Source organism: Corapipo altera, unplaced genomic scaffold (assembly GCF_003945725.1).
Source record: "Corapipo altera isolate COAL_440 unplaced genomic scaffold, ASM394572v1 0, whole genome shotgun sequence".
Classification (NCBI taxonomy): Eukaryota; Metazoa; Chordata; class Aves; order Passeriformes; family Pipridae; genus Corapipo; species Corapipo altera.
Window position 1 is genome coordinate 78,434,255 of NW_020884872.1, and position 27,070 is coordinate 78,461,324.

Below are 27,070 nucleotides of genomic sequence, written 5' to 3' on the forward strand. Positions count from 1 at the left end.
CCTAAATTTTTAATTTAGGCTATTTTCCTTAGCTTACTTTGCTGTTAAATGCAAGAACAGCAGAGGTTCTGGCTGTTTAGTGCTATGTTTCAATGTCAAAAGAGAAATCTACAATGGTTATTATTCCTAAGAAAACTGATAACACCAAATTCAAAAATTCAGAAGTAGTCTTGTTGATACACTACTTTAACATAATGAAAACTGTCAGAGAAGCATCTGTTGTGTTTTAGAGCCTGAGTGGAGAGATTTCCCTACTACCTATGATTGATATTGGAGATCCATCACTCAGTGCAGAGGCTGAGTATGGTTAATGTATTTTACTGGTATCTTATTTCACCCTTATTAGACAAGGGTTAAGACAAACACAGAGACATATGAACACAGTACCCAACTTGACAGTATACTCTGTGGCTTTTAGGAGTTTTTGTTCAATTTGGGGGGGGGGGGGGGGGGGCGGAGATGGTTCAGTGTTGGGTTTTTGGGTTTGGGTTTTTTTTTTTCATAGGGGTATGATTATTCAAGAAAAGTAAAACTTGACCATTAAATAATTTTTAATGGACTACCTGAAAGTAGGCTAAAGCAAGGTGGAGGTCACAACCTGGAAGAGAAAGGGATTAGAAGTGCAAATAGCAGGAAGTCACAGACAAACAAATGAAAACTAGTTACTGAAAGGAAATACCCAAAACTACCATGGAAAGAGTCAGATCCATATCTTTTTATCTATTTGTATTAAATCTAGGTTCCTTTTTAGAAAAAGACATGCTATACTCAAGCATGCTATTTGGCAGGGGATTAGGAGGACCTGAGGTGTAAAGTAATCCATACTAGATCATCTAGCTGCCTATTACAGTTCTAACCTTGGAAAATATGTTGAATTGGAAGGGACCCATAAGGATCATTGAACCCAAGCCTTAGCCCTGCACAGGACCAAGTGTCACACCGTGTGCCTGAGAGTATCATCCAACTGCTTCTTGAACTCTGTCAGGCTTGGTGCTGTGACCACTTCCCTGGGGAGCCTGTTCCAGTACCCAAACGCCTTCTGGGTGAACCTCTTTCTAATATCCAACTTAAACCTCCCCTGAGACAACTTCAGGCCATTCCCTCAAGTACTGTCAGTGGGCACCACAGAGAAGTGATCAGCGCCTGCCCCTCCCCTTTTATCTCAAGAGGAAGTTGTAGACTGTGATGAGGTCTTCCCTCAGAATGTTTCTTCATGTTATAGAGTAGAAGAGGAGACTATTGTGTCCTTTTTTGGCTCTTTTCACCACCATTGACAAAATAGTATATGGTTGGCATCCAACAACACACTTCATGACAGAAGAAAATTAGGAACATTTAGTGATAAGGGGACATCATTCCAACCATGATGGAACCACTTGTTCTCAGTGGATCATCCCCTGGAAGTAATGCAAAGTATGTGAAAAACAAGTTGCTTCTTACATGTTTCCATTAATGTGGAAGGTCAGTCTTGTCTGTCTATTGCCACTGGATTTACAATTCAGAATGTATCAAGCTATCGTAGAACCTGTCCCAGGGTAGTAGAAACTATAATTCTTTGGATTTGATAGTTGCTATCTGTATAGTAAATAGCTCCTGTAATATACTGCAAAGTAGAGTACAGCAAGATTTGTTCAATGTTTTGAATTACCAGCAAAGTACATTTGGACTGAGCTGATAAAACCTTTGTTCTATTTATCTTTGCAGTAAAATCACAATGCAATATTTGACATGATAACTGGATTTGATGTCAGCATGTTTTGCCTGCTTTCATAAACCTATAGTATGCCAAAATTTGCTGAATATGCTGTTACACCCCAGTATAATTTGGTCTACATAATATTTGGTTGTATAGAAAAAACAAATACAAAAAGAAATCACATTTGACAACTAGCAGAATCACTTCATTTCAACAACAACATCAACAAAAAAGCAGAAGGCTAAACTCAGCCTGTCCCTAGACTGGAGTGAGGTAACTGAAGACATTGGAGCTGTTTTTATACCAGGCCTGGACACGGACATTAATGTCTGAAGCTACAGGATTAAGCATTTGCACGTTTTTTGACTGATAGAAGGATAATACAGTTGTGCCTATTCCTATTGCTTGCAGACATCGTGGAAGGTTCTTACATTTAGGTAGTAAGAACATATGCAACATTTAGAGGAAAGGCAGGATACATTCAGGTATTCATGGAACTTGTTTCATTCCCATCTCAGTGGACTCAACTGTTTATCTTCTGACTGAAACAAAAATGTATATAGGTAGGAGACGTAATACTAGAAAACTGTATATTTTCTTTGCTTTTCGAAGGCACTTTAATGATTTTTGAGTAGAAAGAAAAGACCTTAACCTTGTTGACAATTCAAGCCAATCAGATAAGTTGAAAGAGTGGAATAACAACAACCTTATGAAGTTCAACAAGGACAAGTGTAAGGTCTTGTAGCTGGGAAAACATAATCCAGGAATGTAACACAGGTTGGGATCTACCCAGCTTAGGTGCAGCTCTGTGGAAAGGGACCTGGGGGTCCTGGTGGACAGCAAGCTCACTGTGAGCAAACGGTGTTGCTGTAGTAAGGAAATCCAATGGAGTGCTGGGCTGCAAAAAAGGGCATCACCAGTAGAGATAAAAAAGTCATTATCCTACTCTACGTCGTGCTTTTCAGGCCACAGCTGGAATATTATGTTCAGTTTTGGTCCCTGCTATACAAAAAAAAGATGTGGATAGACTGGAGAGTGTCCAGAAAAGGGCCACTAAAATTATCAAACGGCTAGGAAGCCTGACATGTAAGGAAAGACTGAGAGAACTGGATTTGTTCAACCTTGAGAAAAGAACGGTTAGGGGACACCTTACCACCATACTCCACTTTTTAAAGATAGAAACTCCCTTTTTACAAGGAGTCACATGAAAGAGACAAGGGGTAATGGGTAAAAGTTGCTTCTGGGGAGATTCCGATTGGACAGAAGAGGAAAATGTTTCACAATGAGAAAAATAAGTTATTGGAATAATCTCCCAAGGGAAGTGGTAGATTCCCCAGTGTTGGATGCTTTTAAGATTCACATGGCTACGGTGATGGGATGCCTTGTCTAGACTAGACTGGACCAGACTTGATGGTATTTACCAAAAAATTGTACACGTATCTCCTCTTTTTAGTAGCAAGAAATAAAAGCCTGTGATTAGATGCATAGCATGTGTATATACATAGGATATTAAAATTAATATGCATATTTAATATATTATTTTAATATAAATATTTCACTGATAAAAATATATATAGTATATTGAATATGTAGTACATATATTTGTTCCCCATAGGAAATAATCTAGTATTTGCCTCAGAGCATACAGAAAATATTCTTTGTGACTAAAGTATATTTACCGCAGGTATTTAGTGTTGTAATATGGGTTGATGACATTTTTTTTCTCCTAAAGTCTTTAATGCAAATTATTCCTTTTCCACCTGTGTTCCTGTAGAGGCTATTCTCTAAAGATTAAACTCCTTAGAAGACAGTTTTGTGGCACTTCCAATTAGTTCCATATTTTTTGGTCATTCTCCTGAGTGTGGTTGACAGAGGTACCTTCAGTGGTTGACAGAGGTACCTTCAGTAATTGTTGAGGTCAGTGATCTTAGAGACCTTACCCTCATTACTCCAAATGGAGATCACAGCACTAGTTGCCTGCACTAAAGATCAGAACTGTACAGCTCAACATCTTAGAAACACTTCTATCCTATTCTAATTAGAAAATTTAGGAAATTAAACATATTGAGCATGAAACTGGTAACATAGGAAGAAATTAGAAGATAATTGGAAGAAGGTAACAGGGACATCAAAATATTCTCCTTTTAAAAATGCCAATTAAAATCAAATATATTATGAGCTGAAATTTTTTTTGAAGTCCAGTAGCTTATGACCCTGTTGATAAACTTGTCTCTGTACCTAGAAGTATTCTGAACACTTAAACACATTTATACCGATTTCAATAATAATATATATATTCAATAATATACATATTCTATGCCCATTAACTAGGATAATGGTTGTACAAATTTTAATATAATTATATTTTGTCATTATATACAGTTCTTTGAACCAGTGGAAGAAAAGGTACATAAATGAAAAGAAGCTAAAACAACAACAAAAAAGTCCATTAAGTCCATACTAAAGCAAATCACCATGTCTAAAGGAGAAGTTGAATATGATTGAAGGCAGTTTAATAGATGGATTGGAGTCAGGAAATTTATACCAGTGCCAAATCAATTACACGTTGCACGTGTCAAGATTTAATTAAAATAAATTGCCATAAATCGAGCATTAGCTATCTGTCACGAGTGAAGAAAAGCAGAAAGAAAGTCAAAATAAAAACAAAGTATTTTTTTTATAGTGAGATGTTGAAAAATATCAGAAAATACATGTCAGAATTAATTTTGTACATTGCTTGGACAGAGTTTTTATCCTAAAATCAAAAATCCATAAAGGTCTCTTCTCAAAGTGTGTTTCATTTTTAGAAAGGGATCTATACCAAATATCTTTGTTGAATCAGATGTTTATACTTTCTCTGTTTAATATTGGAGATAATACAGCTAGCAGTCATTAAAATAACTTGATTTCTGTATTACACATACAGAAGCTTCAGTGCAAGTATATAAATACTGATTTATACTTGTGAGTATCTAGAAAAACAATTGTATGAACAAATATTTAAGGATCCTAAATATTAGAAATTGTATATATAAAAGTGATACTATATAAATATGTATGAACATTTTTCAATATTACTCTCCTTTTCATTAAAAATATTGTTAAAACCTATCAAACAGTTCAAAGGTCAGAAAAAATACTGTCTGATAAAAATCCCTACAAAACTCTAGAAGTCCAATAATGAAAACAACATTTAGTGCTTTCCTAAATGTTAGAAAAAGGATTGGGCAAAGTCAACATCTACATCCAGAGTTCCAAGGACAATGAAGTTGCAACATACATGACAAAAGTCAGAGTAGTGTTGTTTTTACAACATTTAGTGGGAGATTTCCGTACCTAAAAATTTTGGTCAAATATATCAATTTCCAAAAGAATTTGATGAAGAGGAGAGGAGGGAAATCTGTATTGTGTGCAGGAGTGGAGAGGGAGAGAGAAAGACACTTGAGTCAAGGAAAATGATGTGGCAATAGCTGCAGCAGCCCCAGTGCTCATGAAAGCATCTCAAAACAGTGTGGAAACTTGAAGTGTTTCTGAATTGCATGTCACAGGTCTGCAGACACCCTCTGACTTTTCCTGGATGATACACTAGACATGCAGTGTCATGGCAGAAGTGTCAATAAATTTAGTTACCTATGTTCTCTTGAAGAGGAGAGGGAGTGAAAAGAGTGCACTTTTTGTAAAAAGACTGCTACCAAAAGCAGTTAGTCAGGAAGCTATTAGCAATTAAATTCTTTAACTGACTGTGCTAAAAATCAAGGCCCAGCTAAGGAACTGACTTTTCAAGGAACGTAAGTAAAACCATATACATTTGTAAAACAGGGGGATGACAGCTGAGAATGTGAGAAATCTGTAAATGAGATGAGGAAGGGGAGACTGACAACTCAACACTATAAAATGTCAGCTAATAGACAGTCTCACTGAAAAAATTTAGTGGAGACATAAAATACTAGAAACCTTATGACCAGCAAAAGGATTGGTTAATTTAGTGGTTTGTGTACTGTAAAACATCTATGAATTTCATTTGCTTCTAGGTTTCTAGTTTGAAAGAGGAAACATTATATGACTCAGTTCTGGGTACCACACAGTCCGAGTTACAGCCTCATTTTTTCTGCTAGTTTGTCTCACACAAGTCCCATTCGTACACCATCTGTTTGTCAGGGCATAATTTGACCTCAGGTCTTGTCCACCAAGTCAAAGTTTCTCACATATTACTATTAATGTGTTAAATGGTTCCCATAGCCCTTTGCCTGCCTATAAATCAAAAGCTATGAAGATAATGCAGGATGATCAAATCAGTCAATGGACATTTCATTAAATGCAGTTTTTCAAGCTGCTATTTTTAATCAAGAAGTTATTTTTCTCCTGCACTGGAAAATTAAAATATAATTTACAGAGACTAAGAAATACTTTTTCTGAGTTATATATTTACCCCAAAAAAGCATTTATATTATCTCACTCAAAAAAGGGCATATCAAATCCTATATTTTTTTATGAACAGTGTTTAGTATTTGAGGAGGATGATGAGATGAATGATTTAAGGATCTGATGAGAGCTATGGCATGCATCAGAGAAAGTATTACTATTGCTTTCATGTGTCATATTGAATATCTAACATGAATATAGAATATGAATATCTAATATCTAATACCACTAATACCACTAATAATACATCAAAGTCTTTTATTATGTTGTTTGTGTCTCACAACTAGCAATGTGTCCTGGGACAAACTGCCAGTGCCAGCTTTTCTACACAGAAAACATAGGCTTTTCATCTTGACTTCTGAATTTAAATAATGAATTGCATTTCTTCCACAAAGAATGAAACCTGCTTACATAACCATCATTGGTTGTACCAACCTGTATCCTCATTTGGGAACTGCATGTGCTTGAGCAGTGCCTAGCACAATGACTGCTAAGACAACATTCGTATTAAATGTGTTATTTGCACATTTTGAAAGCTGAATTGTTATAACTAAAAATAATTTCTTGGGAAAGAACAAATACAATTTTATTTGTTCCTTTCCATTCAATTTTCTGCCTCTGTTTGGATTATGAATTTTTTTATCTCAATTCAGATGCTAGCAGATGAAGCTAAAGGACTATATATAGTTCAGTCAGGTTATTTTCAATATCTTTTAGCTAAAAAATAATGAACCCATGAAATGACAAGCAAGGTGGCTGTTCAACATTTGTGATCCTCTGACTTTACCTGAATTCAATTTTTCACCTTCTTTGATCTTTCTCTCACAAGTTTGAATAATTTACATTCATTGAAATATAACATTTTTTCTCTATATAAACATGGGAGAGAAATCCCCTGGGATAGTTCTAAATGCTAAAAATAATAAGCTTGCATGATATTCAGTCACAGATTTCAGTTTCTTCATCACATTTTGGGCTCAGCCTATGAATCTGTTAATAGGAAATTGATATTTCCTACAGAATGAAAAAATGTGCCACCTTGCAGTGTTTTAATTGTTTCTCATTTTATCCATTTCTGATGTAGTTCTTTGCTCACAGAATTTGCTAAGAATGTGACAAGAACAGCAACTTGTAATTTGTCAAGGCTCCTTGAGACTTCATTTATTTGCTTCGGCAAGTTTAATGCCTATCCAGAATCCCCTGTGTGGAATCCCTCCTATTGATCAAAATTCTCCACTTACTAAGTGCAAAATCCAACTTAACAGCACATGGGTAATAATTCTGCAGGGCAATCTGCTGCAGAGCTCCATGGAGTGCTGTTAAGAACCTGGGGCATCAATGCTCATTTTTTCAATTGCTTTACTATGAGAATTAAAGCAGATACAGAAAAAATTCTGAGCTTCCAGAATGTGCATTAAAACCAGGGCAGGTATTTCTTTTTTCCTAGCAAGGTTCCAACATCATACTAAAGAACATTAAGCCACAATCTACAATAACAAGTTTCTGTCCTCAATATTTAAGGATAAAGGAAAATGTTTCTAAAGCCCAGAGTCAAGAGTTTTAAAGCTGAATACATTTTACTGTGCTTTCTGTTCACCTAAGAGCCACTTCCTTTGTTGGATGACTGTTTTTGATCAATCTTTAAATTCTTTTACCTTTTCCACATTTTTTGCTTGAAATGTGTATTGTGGAAATGTCAATACAAACCTTGATGTTTGTAATATTAACAGTGAAATTCTTCAGTTGCTTATATAATTAAGCTGGTAGTTTTGGAGTAAAGCAAAGGCTCCGCTAGTTCAATAGATGACAGCAATTTTGTCATTGCATTTTTTCAGATGCTTTTAAGGCACAATTATTTACATTGTTCTGATATTTTTGTCTACCTTAGAAAAGTATTTGCCTGATTTTCTTTTGGCTTCCACATAAAAGTTAGGCAGAATTTTTACATAATTATCTGTGTTCACAGTGATCTTCCCTTCAAATCCCAGATGGGACTGACGGGGCAGCGTCTGTCTGCAGAACTCCTAGCTGGAATATGGTCTGATCCCTTGTTACTATAGTCACAACATAGTGCAAGTTCATACTTTAAGAACTGCTGAGAAGGCCCAAACAGAGAGCAATTTAACTGTGAATGTTATGTTATGATAATACTTAACTTCCAAAAACATTAGACATGATATTTAAAAATAAAAATCTCTTAGTTCATTTCTTTCATTTTGACCAAGTAAGGAAGTCTGTAAGTCTGAAAGGATTGCAGGAAGAATCATATCTGGGTTTGGGAAGATATGTTTGAAATATTAGGAAACAAGAAAATGCCTCCTAAGATATGTCAGTTGGAAACTATAGTGTGGATTGAATAATAAATAGTAAACATAATTAATGCAGTTATTTCTAAACGTAATATACAACTGACTTTTTTTTCAATATTTTTTTCACTGCCTCAGTCATTCTGGATACAGGACCTGGAAAAAAAGGCAGAAGCTCAGTGACTTTAGTGCAGAAGAAACCTTGGGAAGCTACTCGACAAAGGACTGGAATGTAGAGAAAATTATTTCTATTGCCAAAGATACAAAAATTGTAAGGAATTTTTTTCTCAAGCAAGGAGAAAATCTTACTTCTGGGAAAGGGTTCCAAAACTAAACTGCATAAATAAACAGTTTGAAAATTATCACAGAAATTGGAAAAGAGGCTATGATGGAGGGAAAGGTAATATACAGAAAGATAAATTACGTTTTGTCACTCACTGAAAACCAAATGATGTCTTACATAGAAACTTAAAGAAAGGAGAAAGAACAGCTATTTAGGTCATTTGAAAGGAAACAAAATGAACTCTCTAAACTACACTGTTTTCTCACTTAATATTCTTAAGGATGAACAGAATGAATCCAAATATAAAAAGAGTGTTACTCTGAAGAGTTACCCGGAGATAATACCCAAAGTTATCCTTTGACTTTACTCAGTTTCCCTCACTGAGAAGGTAGCCAGATGTACTACTAAAGAACACACCTGGGCTTTGGAGAGAGATGTATTGTCCCTGGAGGGCAAAGCAACTAAGACTGGTCATTTGAAAATTAATTCAGGTGATGCATCAAGGCAAATAGAAACATCTTTTTTGTTTATTTATGAAATAACACTGATGAACTGAAAAGAGGAATAGGACTTCTTCTCTGCAGTAACCTGGAGAGGAGCTACTAGAGAGGTAGAGCTACCTATTGCTAGGCTATTTACACAATCAAGCATTTTCAGGCCAAATGCATGACAGGGCAAAAATATAGTGACACAAGGTCAATACTTATAAATACAGGCAATATGTTTTTTGTCTGTTCACAAATCTGTAGGAATGGGAGTAAAGTAAATGCCATATAAATGCCTTAAAAAAAATTCCCATGTGAGAGTTTAACTTTAGTGACTTGGTAAAAGTCTTTTTTTTAAATTTTATTTTATGTCTTATTTCCTAAAATTATACCCCATTCATAAAAGACATTAAAAAAAACCAAAAAAAACCCCAAACACCCAAAAAACCCATCATAAAAATCAACATACAAGCAAAAAGTAGTAGACAGATAAGGGTTAAATTAAAATTGATTAATTGCAGAATTAAAAGTAAAAAAAATTGAGGATACGTTATGCAAACGAACAATGCTCCCAGTTTTGTTATCTAACCAATGTACAGTCAGTTTTATTACACAGTTCTCTACACTCTGGGGTCTTGTTGGAAGTGTCTGAATTAGTTCATTTCGATATCATGTTTTTACAGTGACAATTTTTTTCATTAATACTATAGAGCAAATCACACTCAATGGAACAGGAAGTCCTTTGCTAAGGAATAAATGAATTTTAATAAATAGGAATTCCTTTACTGCTGTGGTTGCAAGTATTTCTTTTTATAGGCATTTTTATTAGACACAGGGGATTCTCTTCAGTACAAAATCTGGATTATACTTTCTGGTATATGCTTTTATCTCAGTGTCACATGAAAGTGCAGTTGAGCCATAGTGCAGAAGTCAAATATCAAGCAGGACTCATGTCTTAAAGGCAAAAGCACATGTACTTAAATTCAACAGCCTGAATTGCTTTTAAGCTGACGTTAGAGTTCTGAAACCACTGTGTATTAACGGAATACCAAGGAGGATGTAAGATTTTCCTGAGTGGCTAATCAGTGGACAACAAAGAACTATTATGTGGGTACACAATGAAAATGCCAAACAAAACACAACAACACAACTACAATACTCTGTGCCTTGCATGAGAAAGTGAGGAAGTGTTGAAAAACTGATTCAAGATAAATTCACCACTAAGAGCAATATGGTGATAAAACCTTCAACTGATTTATCTTTCTGAATGCTACACTTAACTCCTGAAGCACTAGGAATTTTAAGTCCCCAAAAATACTTCTTTTCATTTGAAGGATATGCAGTACAGAGATAAAGTAAATGGTACAGTTTATTGCTAATTGCTATTAAACCCAAACCAGTGCAAAACAGCATCTCTGTTGTCATATAACTCAGACAATGTTAGCATAGAGGGTCTTTTACTTCCCTTGTTTTAACCTAGAAAAAAGTGTAATAGTATTATAATTCCCATTGCAAGGCTGTCAGAGCAAATGTACTCCAAGACAGGGATTTTTCAGAGCTTAGTGATTCATGAAATCAGAATAGGAAGAATAAGGTGAAAGCCTAGAACAAGGAAATAGGCTGAGAAAGATTAGTCTGCAGCTACAGAGATGTCAATCTTAAAGTCTGAATTGTTTAGTATAATTTCTCCTAAATCCAAATTAATATCTAAGGTAAATTAAAGGTACATTAATGTATATATATATTTTTAGCTTTATTTAGTGGAAAATTTGCTTACAATATAAAAAAATTCAGTTTCTGAGTTGTAGAAGTTTCTGCATATGTCTGCGTAAAACAGTATGCTACTTTCAATACCCCTATTAGCAGTATACAAACGAGGCTTTTACACCTTGTTTTACTTTTCCATGAGAATGTAGGCTGCCTTTCTTTTGTAAAGAAAATTAGAGTTATCCAGTACAGATTCTAAAACAAGTTTTTTTAACATCTGAATTATGTTTATTATTTGATAGTTAAAACAATCACAGTAGGGTTTGTGCCGTAGAGAAAATAAAGTCCTTCAAAGGAATGTCTTATTTTCTTCAATTCAGTTCCTTTAAAATCAAAAAATTCAAAAAATCCTTTATGCCGAACGGAAATTTTTGGGATGGAGAAGAACAGGTAGATCCATATCTCAACCACAAGTGAGTCACTCAATAAGTCATATATGAAGAGAGAAAACCAAGGTCATGCCTGTCCCTGTTGTTGCAGTGCAGGGTCTTTATGTCCTAAAATCTTGTTTGGCTCTTCCATCAGCCTACTGCAGAGAAACCATTACTTTGCACAAACCTGCTTGATGCAAATTCAAGCTTCATGTGAAACATTTACCAAAGCTGCTAACCCTCCCCAGCCCTGAGCTATCACTCACTTACAGTAAAGTGGTTTCTTTCTCTCTTCTCTGATGAAAGAATTGCAAAGTCTTAGTTTAGCTTGGATTTATAATGTGTTGTAATTATAAAAGTTGATTTTATTTTTTAAAATTATCTTTTCTTTATAAATATGAGATGGACATGAAATGAAAAGAAAAATAAGTTCAGAGAATGTTCGCATCCCAGATGAAAAAATACAAATGGACAATGAAAAAATCATCTATAGAGCAAACACATATGCAAAAGTACAGCAATCAGGAGCTAGCTACTACCGTTACAGCTTCCATCTTCTTTTGAGAGCTCTTTCTGGCATTTCCAGGTGTCTTGTCTTTGTTGGTGAGAGTTGTCTTCCAGAGCCTTTTGCTTCTATCAGTTAAAAGGAAGCTTCTGTTGGTTGTTTTCTGGTTAGGGACAGCCTGTGCTTTCTGTCTTCAGGTGTCAAGAACTGACTCGAGCACCTTTTTGGCTGATGAATGAGAGGCAACTATGTACCTGTCAGGCTGGAGTGCCACTACCACAGACCCAGTAGCTCCTAGTGCAGTAGTGCATGCAGATTGTGGGACATCAGGGAGCACAGGCAGGTGATCGACAGGGTCTTCTCAGAGACTCTGAAGAAAAAAAAGCCCAAACTATGTGAAACAAGAAATGAGAGCCAGCTAGACACTGCACCCAAAGGAACAGTGGATGGAAACTCTCGAGATGGGAAAGACTTGAAAGTATGATTTCAGGCAATAGCAATCTTCCTAGATCTTGGCCTGTAGGTCATTTACACCTGTAGATCTGCAATTTCAGGACAGGTAGAGTTCCCTCGGAGCAGCGGAGGAGGAGGAAAATTCATCAGAGAAGGGATCAAAGACAGTTGATCCTGAAACAAACATTTGCATAGACACTAATAGAGTCTTTATGTGTGTGTGTGTATGTGTGAGGAATGAACTGGTTGTACTCTGTTTCAATACTCTGATATAAAATTCGGCTGGTGGCTGGCTACTAGTTGACATCCATTATATTCTTACAGAGGAGCTGCTGCTGTTTACTGGTCCTATAAATGTCCTGTACAATGGTAAGTTCACATATGATATGACATTGAGAGTGTGATAGATATGCTGTAGAACAGGGTTGCTCCTCAGATGAACCTCAAGAGGTGGAGAAGGTGACTTAGACAAGTCTTACATTCTTTATAAAGTTCTAAATCTGTAAAAAATAGCTCTGTGCAGAAATACAGACTCAACATGACTAGCTAAAAGAAGGTCTGTAGAGATGGACCTTGGGTCTTGGCTGACACCAAGCTGAATATGAGTCAGTAATGAGCTCCAGCAGTAAAAAAAGTCAACCACCTTCTGAGCTTTATTAGTAAAAATGCAACTGGCAGGTTCAGAGAGGCAATTCTTCTATTTGGGACTTTTTGGATTGTATCTGAGGCACTAATTACAGTGACATAGTGGAGTGAGCCCAGAAGAGAGATGCAAAGATGTTCACAGAGTGAAAGCACATAACATATGAGTAGAGGCTGGGAAATGTTTGGAGGGTTTTTTATTTCAGCCTGGAGAAAAGAAGGTTAAGGATACATCTTTTTTTTTTTTTTCTATCTATATCCATCTATTGGAGAGTATTGAGAAGACAGAGCCGGGCTTGAAGATTCAGAGAATAAGAGATAAAAGACAAAAATTAGAATATATGACAATATACAAAGAAACAAAAATACTGTGAAGGTGTCCAAATACTGGAATAAGTTGACCAGAGAGGTTGTAGAATCTCCACTCATGGAGATATTCAAGACTGGCCTTGACAAACTCCTGAGAAACATGATGCAGTTAGTCCTGTTTTGAATGGAGTGTTGGACAAGACTGTTTCTAGAAACCATATCCAATTTCAGTTATTCTTAAACAGTCATGCTTTCCAGGAGGACTGCAATATAACAAAACAATTAAAAAAAGGAAAGAAAAAGAAAATAAAAGCTGATTTTTTTAATAATAACTCCTTACTAACTATCTCCTCCTGAATAATTTTTTTCCTTTTTGTGAATAATTTGGATTTCGGATTGTTAGTAAAGGGAATCAGGATCCATTCACAGCAAAGACTACCAGAGTTGTAAAAGGAAACTTTGGAAAAACTGCTGACAAATTTTTGTTGACAAAAAAACCCCACAAAAAGTAAATGTGTTTCAAAGTTGTGTGTTAATATATCAGAAAAATAGAAGTTGTCAATGAGTCCAAGAAATTTGCAGATGTGCTGGTTTTGGTTGAAGTACAGTTAATTTTCTTTGCAGTGGCTAGTATGGGCCTATGTTTTGGATTAGCTTTCCCTGTTAAACTTTTCTTCATCTCAACCCACACATTTTCTGGGTTTTACTCTTCTGATTCTTTCCCGTATCCTACAGGTGGGGGAATGAGTAAGAGACTGTGCAGGGCTTGGCTGCTAGCTAGGGTTAAACCACAACAATATTCATCTCTGTAGATAGGAGGGATTAAAAATTATCAAGATAGAGTGAGATTATTTGTAGTTTTATTTGATCTTTTTCTAGTCTGTAACCTATTTTTGCAATTTTTGGTGAGGTGAGAGCTGTCTTTTGATATTTGCTAGACAAAAAGAAAGACTGATTAGGTTTCAATTGTGATAATTTTCCAGCCAAACTACAAAACACCTTTTCAGTACTAAAATAAAAACCATAAAGACTTAATATTCTATGGGCAGAAGGGTTTCTTTAAAGAGATATATATATTACCACTAAATACATATATCACTTGGCCTAGTAGTGACAAATGAACTACACCAGAGGATGTTCTTGAGGTTATGTAGCTGCTGTACATACTGAACAGTTAGGAAAATTTTGAGGATGAAAGGGAAAAGGATATGAAATTGCAAAAATACAAGGATAAAACCAAAAGATTAATTAACAGTTATGAAAAACTAAACAGTATGAGAGATTCCTTTGAACAGCAGTAATAGTTCTTGCCAAGGACCAGTGATGTATGGATCTGAGAACATTGAAAGAGGTCATTCCTACAAAAATAACAAAAAAAGGGATAGTGAAAGATCTTTCTGCTCAATGGTTTGAGATTTTTGTAAACTGGAAAGCTTATGGAAGCTACATCAAACACCAGCTTCAGAATGTGCCTGTTGTGATACCAACATAACCATACTCCCATCACACCATATCACCTTTTTATATTGGTGCAATACCATATAATCACTTGTTCAGACTATGTAATGAGGGGATTTTATGCAATGTGATCTTAAGCAACACATACGAAAATAACACACTTTTCTCATACGTCTTCCTAAGTTTTTAACTAGAAACCGTAAATATTTAATCCTTTAAGTATGTTTGAATAGTTTCAGCACAGTTAGTTTAATGACACTGTGGTAAAATTTAAACTATACATGTCCCACCTCTAGGCTGATTATGTCTGCTGTGAACATAGGCAAAGATATAATAACCAATAAGCATAATACAAAAAGTGTACAGAGGTGGCAGTAGGAAGGGAAATAAAAAAGCCTAGTAGTATATTAGGTCCAGTGAAGTGCTACCGATATTAAAGGTGGTGCTAATTTTACAAAATATATTTTAACAATCTGATTAAAGTAGCATACTAATTAACTTAGAAGCTCTTACTTGTTAATTTTTTTTTTAAAAAAGAAATGGTAGAAATTATTTGTTAAAAGGATTTAGCGAGAGGAAAGTGGAAGGGAAGGGCAAGGTTGGGGAATGGTCATTAGAAGTCTTCACAGATATCAAATGCTTCAATTGCTTTCTTTTACTAGAATGCTTCTTCTTTTTCAAGCTACTAAACAGAAGTCTTGGTATATTATTAAACTCCCTGTGTGCATTACATTTACAATTCTTTTCCCTCTGACTTTCATTTATTTACTGTAGGGACAGTAGCTCTATGCGACAACTGAAAAGAAAATGAGAAATACAGAAATCTCAGATATGTATGTAGAAAATCTACTTCCTTGGAAGTCACTAACATCACAGTAATGACTTTCATTGATACTGGTAATATGCCATGGTAAAATTTGTGTTATACATAACGAGACCATATTAGAAATAGTTTCTTTCACAGTGGTAAGTGAATTTACAATTTGCAAGCAGTGATAGATCACTAATGGTTTGGGTTTTCATAAATATTTTCAAATCTTGCCTTCTCTTTATGATTTACTAGGGAGAAACATTTAATTTAAAGTTCTTTTAAGCTAAACCCTTGCCCAAACAAGAGCATAAGATTGATAAAGACAAGGAAAGTAACCGGTAATCAGTAACAGCATGATAGTGATTTGTATTACTAATTGTCATATTACTTAAATAAAGCAATACTTTGGTTTTCCTTATATAGAAAAATGCATAAAATTTTCATGAGGAAATATGGTATCTATTTTTTTCACAGTGAAGTAAATCTGAACCTGGACAACTGCAATGACTGATGTTTTACGGTACTCAAAAATATGCAAAAGTGTAAACATGGCAGTTATCTCTTGTTCTTACCTAAAGTATCTTTTTGATGAATAATGTATAGTTTCATTGCCATGTATTGCTTAGAAATACACCACTGACAATACTGATTGGATAGTAAATTCATGGTCATTTATGGATTGAAGAAATCATTTAACTTGAGAGAGTCATTATCGTTTATCATGACTCTGTGGATTAATTGTAGTATTGTTTTCTAGATTAATTTAATTGTTTTTTTCGTTTTACTAATCCCATTAGAAAGCCAGTCTCCATCATACCTCTTTTTTCTAGATAATGAATCACTTCTTTAAGTTTTTGCATACAATTTTATTTTCTGCAAAACATGTCTAACTTTTGAAAAATATGCATATATTTATTCATCTTCCTTGGGAGTAATTAGCACACAAATACTGACAGACCATTGATTTTTGAGATTGACAGACTGGGAAATACCAGAACATAATGTAAGAGAAGATGCCAAAAGTATCACAAATTCATTTTAAATTTTGAAGTTTAATAATAAATTTCATAATATAGCTACAAAGGTTACTAATCTTGATGCAATAGAAAAACCAGTCTAATTCATTTCGATTTATGACAGATAAAGAAGAATATTCCCTGGAAAGGAGGCTTTCTAGTACAAAATGAATTCTCGCAACCCAAGTGTAGATCTTTGTAGTCTCCACACAGACCATGGATGCTGACTAGTAGATCTAACAAAATATTGAGCATCAATTAAAATGTAGGATTGTCCTTTAAAGTGCTTTCAATTAAAAGATATGACTGAAGTACCTTCCTGTATTCTAGACTCTGTCAAAATTTCTCAATCCAAATAATCTGGGTTAATTTCACAAATTTCCCATAATGCCATGGGAATTTATTCTTTAACATTCTACTTCTTTCTAATTTGAAAACAGACTTGGTGCTTACGGACTTTAAACAGTTTATTGCTATATGGTGACATGTCACTGACAGACAGAAATTATTATTTATCTTGTAACTAATTCAGTAATAATGCCCAAAGATTCTGTCTGTTTTCTTAATCATATTCTCTGCAAGAGAACATGAGTGAAGTGTGAGAGTTGCTTAAGAATGTGGCCAAAATCATTGTGTTGTCAAAACTCATGTAATATGGTCAATTAGTAAAACAATGCTGCTTTGGAAAAAGATTCTTTTTTGTGAAGGGATGATCTTGCTGTTTGTTTTTACTATTTAGTCAAGGTTATTATCATTTCCCTTTTCTACTTTATAACCAGCTCTCTAATTCCCATTATGAACCTGCCACAGTTAAATTAGACCATGATTTATGCAAAAATTGAAAAGAAGTGACTTGTAGAACTCTCTCAGGAAGACTAGAGTTTCTGTCATGAAGTTTCTCTTTCTTAATGTCCTCAGCATTTTCTCTCTTCACTACTTTTTGATCATTAAATTGCCACTTGGGAGCCTGTGGATCAGCTGTTATCATGAATTTAAGTGTTTAACTTCCCAAGATTTTTAGATGAAGTTTCTTCTAAGGACAAATTACACTGAAAGTCTCAGTCTGAAGAGCCTTAAGCAAAGAAAAACATTTAGGCCACCGATGACTTGTCATATTCTGCCTGTATGGTGCATAAATAGGTAGCTGTTTATAACAACAGCAGAGGAATGAATCATAGTTAAAATCAGAATTCACAAACTGTTTCATCAAATGGTAATTGGTTGAGTTATGTAAGCAGATATTCAAAGTACAGACAGCAGATCAAATGTCTTGCATTATTAACACCTTAAAATGGTTGAGTTCTTCAGTTTCTTCTTTTCAATAGGGCTATATGACATATATATATGTATACATATATATATGGAATACTTAGAATTCAGTATCTGAGGAAAAAAACAAGACATGCAATTGTATGGAAGTACCAAAAACCAAGATCATACAGGGGGGGACTCACGTCCCCAAGTATTTGTGTCTAGTCTGTTGGTACCTGAAGAGATTCAAAACACCCACATGTACCTGATGGATACTACAGAGTAATTATGCAAGACTTGCACTGCACTGCCAAAGAAGTTGGATGACAGTGGGGATTATTGTAGGGAACTGTGTATCTGTTTTTACACAAATAAATCCAATTTGAATTGAAAACTGTTAAAATGTGGTGAAACTGTTTTTCTAAAATAATATATTTCAATGTAATGCACTGCTACCTAAACATATGCTTCTAGTTTGAATCAAGTCTTATTTCCCTAAAATGAGTCAGCAGAGTATATGAAGCACTGTACTAAGAAGAAAAAATAGAATGTATTGTCCTGAATACCATTCCTGGGAAGAAAGACTGTGACATTTCAGTTCAGAGAAGTCATGTAGGATCTTGTAGATAATAATTTACTTGAATATAAAACCATAATTATTGTGAGAAATATTATTTTTTAAACAAATTAAACTTACGAATGACCATTTTCTTTGGATATTTAACTGAGGGGCACAGCATAAAACCTTCAAACTGGTTAATAATTTGCTCCTAAAGTTGGATTAAGTCTAAAGATATTTCTTCATTACCAGTAGACAAACTGAAAAATATGTTTCAGAGTAATTTTCCATCCATTTTGCATATATATACTTGCTTTTGCCTTCACAGTGCACAATTTTCAGTTTAAACAAATGTTGCATACCAGAGTTAGATGGAATTGAAATTCTTTTGGAAAGCTACCACCATGATTATGAAGAAAGTATGTAATATATACATATGTTACACATAAATACATGTTCATATTCAAAAGTATAATGCAACGTGAACTAACCAAAGCACTTCAAAAAATTGAATCCAGTTTGCCTGTGAACTCTTTCTTTGTTTCTGCTCTGAAATGCCCTTCTTTTCCCTCTTTGATTTTTTCGATAGTAATTAAACTTAAAAGCTATTAAAATAGGAGCTTACAATAGAGACATTGACAGATCCTTAAATACAGTAAAGTGAAGAGTAAAACTGTAATAAGAACCTGTCAAAACTGAAAATGAAGGAGTTTGAGAGACTAGAAGACTATAAAAATATGTCCATTTCTAAGTTTTTGAATGATTATATTTTTAGATTTAAGCTCTGTGTGTTTCCACTAATTGCATAGCAAAGTGTGACAGATCTAGGCATACAGAGCAACTACTTCTATAGGTCAAAGATTTCAATATTAACTTGAAGATAGGTAAAAACCAATAGTACCAGGCTTCCCTGTGTCTTTGCCTAATACTGGCATTTTGAATTTAATGTCCCTATAAAAGATCTCTTTCTTCTCTTTCTTTTCTCTGACTTCTTCTGACAGCTGCTTAATTTTAGCAAAACATAACTGAAAGAAAACAAATTGATACAAACTTAGGTAAATGCAAAATTTCAGCAGTCTCAATTTACTCCCTCAGGTACTGTTACATGCAACTTGAATGCCTTGTCCCCTCCAGTGGCTTTATTCTAAGTTTAGTAGGTATGGATGATGATTCTCACTTAAAAAGCACTGTTTATTTTTTTGTTGTTGTTGTTGTTCTTCATAGGTCAGTGTATGGCTTGAAATTTTATATCCACATGATTATAAAGATAGAATTTCCTCATTAATATTTCTCCATGTTTTTAATATCTGATAGCTGCATAAATATCCATGTCTTCCTTTTTTCAGTATCCACTATTTTCATTTGTAATATTAAAATGCTGACTGTCAAAACACTTACAATTGATATCTAGTACTTTTTTGTTCAATGTACAGCTTCTACAGGCTTCTCTATGGCTGCAAATCAATCCCATTGACCTCAGGTGAGTCACATGGTAAATGAAGACTATGCCAAGCAGAAAGTAACTTTGCAACGTGACAATACACAATGGGCAGGTTTTGTATAAGTGTAACATCTCCATTTTATTAATTTTGGTGGGTAAGCAGGTTTGGGACAGGTCTGAATGGAGAATTTTGTGTGCCATGGAAGAAGCATTGATAATGATTCATTATATGGCCATATTTATTATGGGTCAGAGTGTTCCAGCTGTTTGACATACTGATCAATTGATAGACACAACTGAAGGGAGGAAGTAAGTAGACTGAGTCAGACTTCTTTTTCTTTGTTCTTTAACATAGGGGTGATTAACTGTAATAGGAACAAATATCCCAGATAGTCTACAGTATTTCCATCCTTGGAGATACTAAACACCTGACTAGACATGACCTTGAGCAACCTGTTCTAGCTGACACTGCTCTGACTGGGGGGTTGGACCAGGTGATATCCAGAGCTGCATGACACTCATTGCTGTTTTGTAATTCTTTGATATAATTCAGAGAAAATGAAAAAAAAAGTTTTTACCTACTTGTAATGAATAAAAACACCACTGTTATTGTCTACTGCAGGAATAGGGATGTTGGAAGTTTGTGTCACAGTCAAACCTAGTTTCATCATTTCCTGTTCTAGCCTCTGTCAAAAGAAGCAAGTATCAAAAGATACAAATACCAAAAATGCAGCTCCAGAGCTAGTTTTTATAAGATTTTAACCTCAGAGTTAGTCTATGTTTGGACTGACATGAAGTAGCTACCAAAAGGTTTTACTGGTGAGTTTTGTGGAGAGGAAAATATTATGCAGGGAAAAGTGTTAATGGTGTAGGTACAGTATGGAGACTTCAGTGTCACAATATTTGATATTTTCAGCTTCTTTGTAATGTCATGCTGTCATATCGCCAATTTACACTATTATCCTAGTTAGAACAGCTAGTTCATCACTGTAACCAAAAACTGTGTATTCTATAGCCTTTCATGCCATTTCCCAGAAACTGTTATCAATAGACTATTTACACCATCTGCCCATAGAGTCTGACTCCTCAGGCTATAAACTGGGTGTTAAGAGGCCTGTGAGAGGCTCCTGTTCTCACATCCATTGTGGAACTCCCTGCCCTGAGGGAGGTACTGGGCATTCCTGCCTGAACTGAAGAATATATAATCTTGCAGTCTTGGGATTTTTTTAACCACTCGTGGGATCCAGAGGAATACTGCAGATCACTGCTCTCAACCAGACTGCAGACCACCACTCTCTACTGGACTGCAATCACCACTCTTGACCAGGCTGCAACAGCACTCTCACCAACAGGTTTTTCCCTCTCCTTTTACTTTGGACTCAGGGGACCCAGCAAACACCACTCTGTTCGTGCCCCAGGGTACTGTGTTATACATTTGGGTTTTGTGGGTTAAAACCAACTGTTTCTCTGTATAATCATATTTATTGTATTATTTTATTAAATTGTTATTCTGATTTATAATCTCTCCTTTGAGTTGAGTTCATTTCCCTTGCTGGTTTACCTTTAAACCAGCACAACTATACAACTCACATCTGTTAGTAAAATGTTGTATATAATGCTGTTTTGCTCTCCCCTCTTCAGAAAGTCAATATGGTATGAGAACTTACCCATTTTTCCTTCTCAGAACAAAATATATGACATGAGATGAAAATACAGCACACCTGAATAGGATGGCTTTTGCAGCTAATGAGGATGGATGCGCTCTACTGCTCTCATTAGTATTGCACAAATGAACAAAAAGGGCCTTGTTTTTATCTTCTTGACTAATGCCACACAAGTCAGTTTAAGTGGTTCATTCACAGACATTACCAGAAAGAGGACAAGATTGCTCTTTGTACTTAAAGACCATGTGCAGAGTGGTGAAACTATTCTAGTGTACAGATAAGCAATCTTGTAAAGTACAATTACATCTGGCATTTAACCTGCAGTGCTTAAACTGCTTTTACTGTACAGAGCTGGATGGAACTTATTTAATCAAAGATATTCTGTTAAACAGATGTGCTGCTGAGTACAAAAATTACTTGTATAATTAAATCCTATAATGGAATTTCATTTTCCTTCTCTGAATCATTTTAAAACTATTCTTACACAGACTTCCATTGTGACCAACCTGCAAATCTGCCTTACTAAAATTATTTCAAATGAATAAGCACATTCGATGTTTTATGTGGTTCTGATTACTTCAGGCTCCATGCTTTTGGTATTCTCATACACTAAATTTCTAGTATCTCTACAGTATAAATGAAAGACTTTTGAAATTAATAACAGAGAATAGAGACAAAACCTCCCAAAATAGTAGCACCTTTTCATGTCTGCATCTCTGAACAATGTCAAGATTTTTCATTTCCATATTGCAGAAACAATAAGTCACTACTGTCAAACAAATCAGCTTGAAAAAATAATTATGTCACACCCATGCTAACATATGCATGTTCTTATCTCTTGCTGCACATTCATATCACATCACAGAATCCAACATGCAAACACGATATTTAGTTTAATGAACAGTCTTCTCACCTCTTACTCTCCCTTAAGGCTTTGTCTCCTTTCTTCCAGGTGATAGTTGGCTTTGGAGAGGCTTGTGGTTTGCACTCAATGAGAACTTCTTGACCTTTGGTAACAATTATTGTTTTCCTCATTTGATTTTGTGGGAAAGTGGGAGCTGAAGCTGTTAAAAAGAAGCAAGTTAGCTCTACAGAAAACAATCACAGCTTCCTGTTCCATTATGCTCTAATAGAAGGGGAGAATTATAGACTTGTGTTGGAGATAGAATCTCTGTTTCTAGGAAATTATTATTCCAAAGATGAAATTTTACAAAATATTTGAAATCAGCAGCCAGGACTATATTGTAGGTCTATAACTTAATCCAATTATGGATTAATGAGAAGTCTTTCACATCAGCATATTAGATGCTTGCGATTGGATTTCTTGTGAAGTCCAACAGTTTTATAAGTTAAATAATACAGTTGTTTTACCTACACTTTTTCCAATTTTTTTTCTATTTTATGAAAAACCTGCTAGAAGTAAATAGTTCAAAATTAAAAGAAGTTTAAATTCCACAACTATCCAAAATGTACTCTCCAGAGTTAATTCTTACAAAAAGTTTTATTGTTAGAGAAATTTTATTGCTCTCTCTTTTTACATTTGTCTGAATAATGGGAATTGAAAAGTGAGAACTTCTTAATAGAAGATATTTAACCAGGTCTTGATCTTAGTATTTCACTTTTCAAATATTCCCATTGTTTACAAACAATAGCAAAACTAATAAATGCATCACAAAATGACACTAATTACTGTAATTTCATACCAAGAAAGGACAGTTGTTCTCAAGTAATCTCACTGTTTTTTCTTTTTCTTAAATTAGTTTTGCAAAACAAAAGCCCTCTATCTCAGCTACGCTTACAGGAACATATTACACTCCATTGCCTCAAATATATAGGAATTTCCTACCATTATTTTGGTTAATTCTCATACCAGAGATATTTATATGGACAATTTATTCTATTTTTGTCCCTTTAGTAAGGTAGAAAATTAAACATAACTGCTTCTTTAATACAATATTATTATTAAAATTTAAAAGGGGTACAATTTCACAAGGGACAAAATGAAAGGCTAAATCTTACTGTAGTAATATACAGTGGTTATTTCTGATATTAAAGAACATCAAAGACAGTGTGTAATTACCGGACATAGTAGGTATATCCAGCTTATAGCAGATATAAAAAACAGAACAAAAGAACGTTGTAACCCATAGGGATCTCTTTGCTAACTGAATCACAAATGACCAAGTGATGGAAAGGGAGTAGTCACTGACCTTGATTTTTCACTTTATGGTTATAAAGAAATATTTTTAAGACTTATCAGTGAAATTCTAATGTTGACCAGCAAGAAAATAGTGGAGATGTATTAGATAGGTTATTTTCCAAAAGAGCCAAATCTTAGCTGAAGCCTAGTACATTATTTCAGTAACTTCAGCTTTCTTATTCATTTGACTGGGAGTTTACAGGAATGGTTCTGAGGTGTAGGTTTTGAAATTTGCCAGATTTGAGCAGTGCAGAGACCTCTAATCTCTGATATGACCATTGAATTATTTTGACAGACACCTGTCTTCCAACTACATCATACTCTAACAAAGATGATAAGACTATTACAATTCTGTCTCACTTAATCCCATGGAATTATTGTCCCACTGCATGTTACCAGAGTTTGCTTTAAGAAAAACTAGAGTGTTGAAAAGACATGCTTCAAGTTTTTCTTCATTAATTGCCTACTTCGGCTTTTGAATAATGACATTTTTACTGTATTTCCAGGTAACACTATGTAGTGTATTTCTTTATTATATTCACCCAAGTATGTAATTTGTAGTGTTCAGTCAGTTTTGGTAACTACACGGGAAATTTTTATAGCTTTAACACTAAGATCATGCATAATTACCTTTGAATAATGGCCAACGTAGGCACAATAATTTAATTTTAATAGTGATTAAATATATTTACTTTCTCTAAGTTTCATCTCCTGAACATATGTTTGAGAGAGTAAAGGATATTTTTCCATTTATTTGAACTGAAATAGTGTTATATGAGAAATAGTACAAAATGTACTGAGTCAGTTATTTACTGAAGATAATTTTCAGCTAACAGAATTCCCTATGCTCTCTGGGGCAACAAAGGACCCACATATAAATAACAAGAATAAAAAGGAGTCACTTTTATCTGATCTGCTATTTGGACTGGCAGAAGCTGCTCTTTATCATAACAGTCTAAGAAAAAATGTAGTTATCAAAGCAGGAAAAAGAAACAGTCTGTTGTTTTTCCATACTCACCTAAAATTTTCAGCTCAGCACTGGCATAAATGGTGCCATACTTATTTTCTGCTAAGCACTGATACATTCCAGCATCTGAGAGATTCACACTGTGGATCATCAGAACACCATTAACCATCTCAATCCTGCTCTGTAATAGAATTTAAAAAAAAAGTTTAAAAAATCATTCTATAAAAGCAAAAAGGCACTGGAAGGAAAATTGCTGTGCTCTTAATTTAAGACAAAGGGCCAAAAAAAGACCTAAGATAAAACTAAGTAACAAATTTCCTTGGGTTTACTTTTTTTCTTGTACTATAAGGAAATATAAGAATAAAAAGTCCAAAAATATTTAAAGGTAAATATTTTTCAGCATTAGTTCAATATCTCCAAAGTTTTCTTTTGTCTGTTTGCTTGTTTGTTTGTTATTAGCCTTACATACTTTTTAAAAGCATCCTGGGAACTTTAATAAAAGAAGAAGTCAGTTGTGGGTGTAACATATCTGATGATCTTTACATCTCTAGCAAATGTTTGATTTCAGCCATGACATTATTTTCATATAAGTAAATATGAAAGATTGTTTTCATGAGTAAGAATGAAAGGGTCTAATCACATTCATCATTAATGCAAATTTCTTATTTCAGAGGTCCACTAGTAGAAAATAATTACCACAGCTGGAAGAGCAGAAGCATTAATAGCTCCTTTTAGAAATGTGTCCTTCATGAAACTCTATTATGAATAATTTGAACTGCTATAAAACAACTCTAGGTTTTGTTATAACGCTTGTTGTAGGTTAAAATCAATAAAGAATAAGTTGTTTGGAAATGCAGAGGAAACTGTGATAAAAATTCTCTCTGTTGTTGTAAGCCCCCACCCAGTTCAAAGAGAAATTTAATTTGAAATTTCAGAGCCTGGTGAAACTAATGGTTTGGAAAATCAGAGAGCTAAAAAATAGAGATATTTAAATTGCTTCAATTTCAGGACTAATAGCTCCATCTAAAAAGACAGAAATGGGTAAAGCCATGTAATCTTATTTTCAATGCCTCACAGCTTCAAAAGAAAACTGTGTTTATGTTTCCCTTCTCATTGTTTGCATAATTGGTGGATGTTCACAGACAGAAGTGACATTGGCTGAAAAGAAAGACATTACATCTTCTATATTCATAAATCCATTCTGTGAATTGATTTGCAAGTGGAGACATTTTTTTCACAGAATTGAACAGCTTTATTTTAATCTGCAGAAATAGATTAAATAAATTTACACAACTCTTTACTTTAAATAATTTGAGACTATAAAAATGGAAAGGTGCTAGACAAAAACCCACATGATGTGGGCTGACAGTTTGATGATTCAGTGAGAGAAAAAGAGTAAAGTGAAATAAAAGACAGACCATGACATGAGTGGTCGATTAAAAGGAAAAGATAATTTTATTTATGTCTAATTCTAAAATATATCAGTTGACTGTAGTTAAATATTTTACATTCTAGGAGTCTTACATGGACCATTTTAATGGTCTTGACAGCAAGTTCTGTAACTTGCAGAGAATAAACGGAGTTGAAAATGTAATAGTCATTGTACTTTTTATATTAGCCTGCTAGTGATTTGAAGAGCAGGATTATTTTTTTTTAAATGTAGTAAATGACATAACATAGCACAACATAACATTGAGAGAAATATGAAGAAATCTGTTTCAGCAAATACAGCTGAGTTTTTACCATCTTTTTATACAGAAAGAAAAATAGATACAAATAACATGATACAACTATCTAAACAAAAAAAAAATCTTATTGGAGATTGTTTAGATGTACACTATAGTACAGACATAGCTCAGTAGATCCTGTCTTCCAAATATTTCTGAACTACAGACAATTACTACTGATGAATTAAGTTTTACATTGCTTGAGATGGTTCACGGGGGACATGCATAGAAAACCTGTCTGTACTGTACACTAACACCTAAGAAACTAACACAGAAAACAGTACTTTGCAGTACTTTCTTTAACTGACTTTATCAGAATGAAAGGAGAAGCATATGACACACTAGTGACTCCTTGTCGCCAGTGTCCAAGTGTACCTGAGGCCAGAGAGGAACTCCATTTTTCAGCCAATGATATGTGGGCCTTGGCTTTCCAGTGGCTTTACATTCCCATCGGAGCTGATCTCCACTGTCTAACTGTGTATCATTAAGTTTCTCCACCCAGTGTGGGTAGGCTAAAAGAAAAAAATGCCACGTTAGAGTCAAAGCATACAAACTGGTAAGTCTCTAGCTGATGTGCAAAGACCTAATCTGTTAAAAAGCTTAAATTACTGGCCTTTACTAAGCTTATCTTACTCTCAAAAAAACCCCGTGTTTAAACAAACAGCTCAAACCAAAAGAGACAGTAGTAAAGTTAGCCAAACTTCATAACTCTAAAGGAAATGCAGTAATGTCACCAG

The 27,070-nt window shown here is 34.6% G+C and overlaps 1 protein-coding gene across 6 annotated transcripts in view; it reads right to left on the reverse strand.

Annotated features, from left to right (window-relative positions):
• The window catches only part of CNTN5 (contactin 5), a 613,743-nt gene that overhangs the window by 91,418 nt on the left and 495,255 nt on the right, over positions 1 to 27,070 (reverse strand). For 5 of the 6 annotated variants that reach the window (XM_027640131.1, XM_027640209.1, XM_027640294.1 and 2 more), the window contains 3 exons: positions 26,676 to 26,845; positions 24,658 to 24,787; positions 22,353 to 22,503 (listed from right to left, as the gene is read on the reverse strand). In XM_027640131.1, the coding sequence (XP_027495932.1) occupies positions 22,353 to 22,503; positions 24,658 to 24,787; positions 26,676 to 26,845 (451 nt within the window). The remainder of the gene's footprint in view (positions 1 to 22,352; positions 22,504 to 24,657; positions 24,788 to 26,675; positions 26,846 to 27,070) is intronic. The other variant, XM_027640379.1, reaches the window with a different exon arrangement.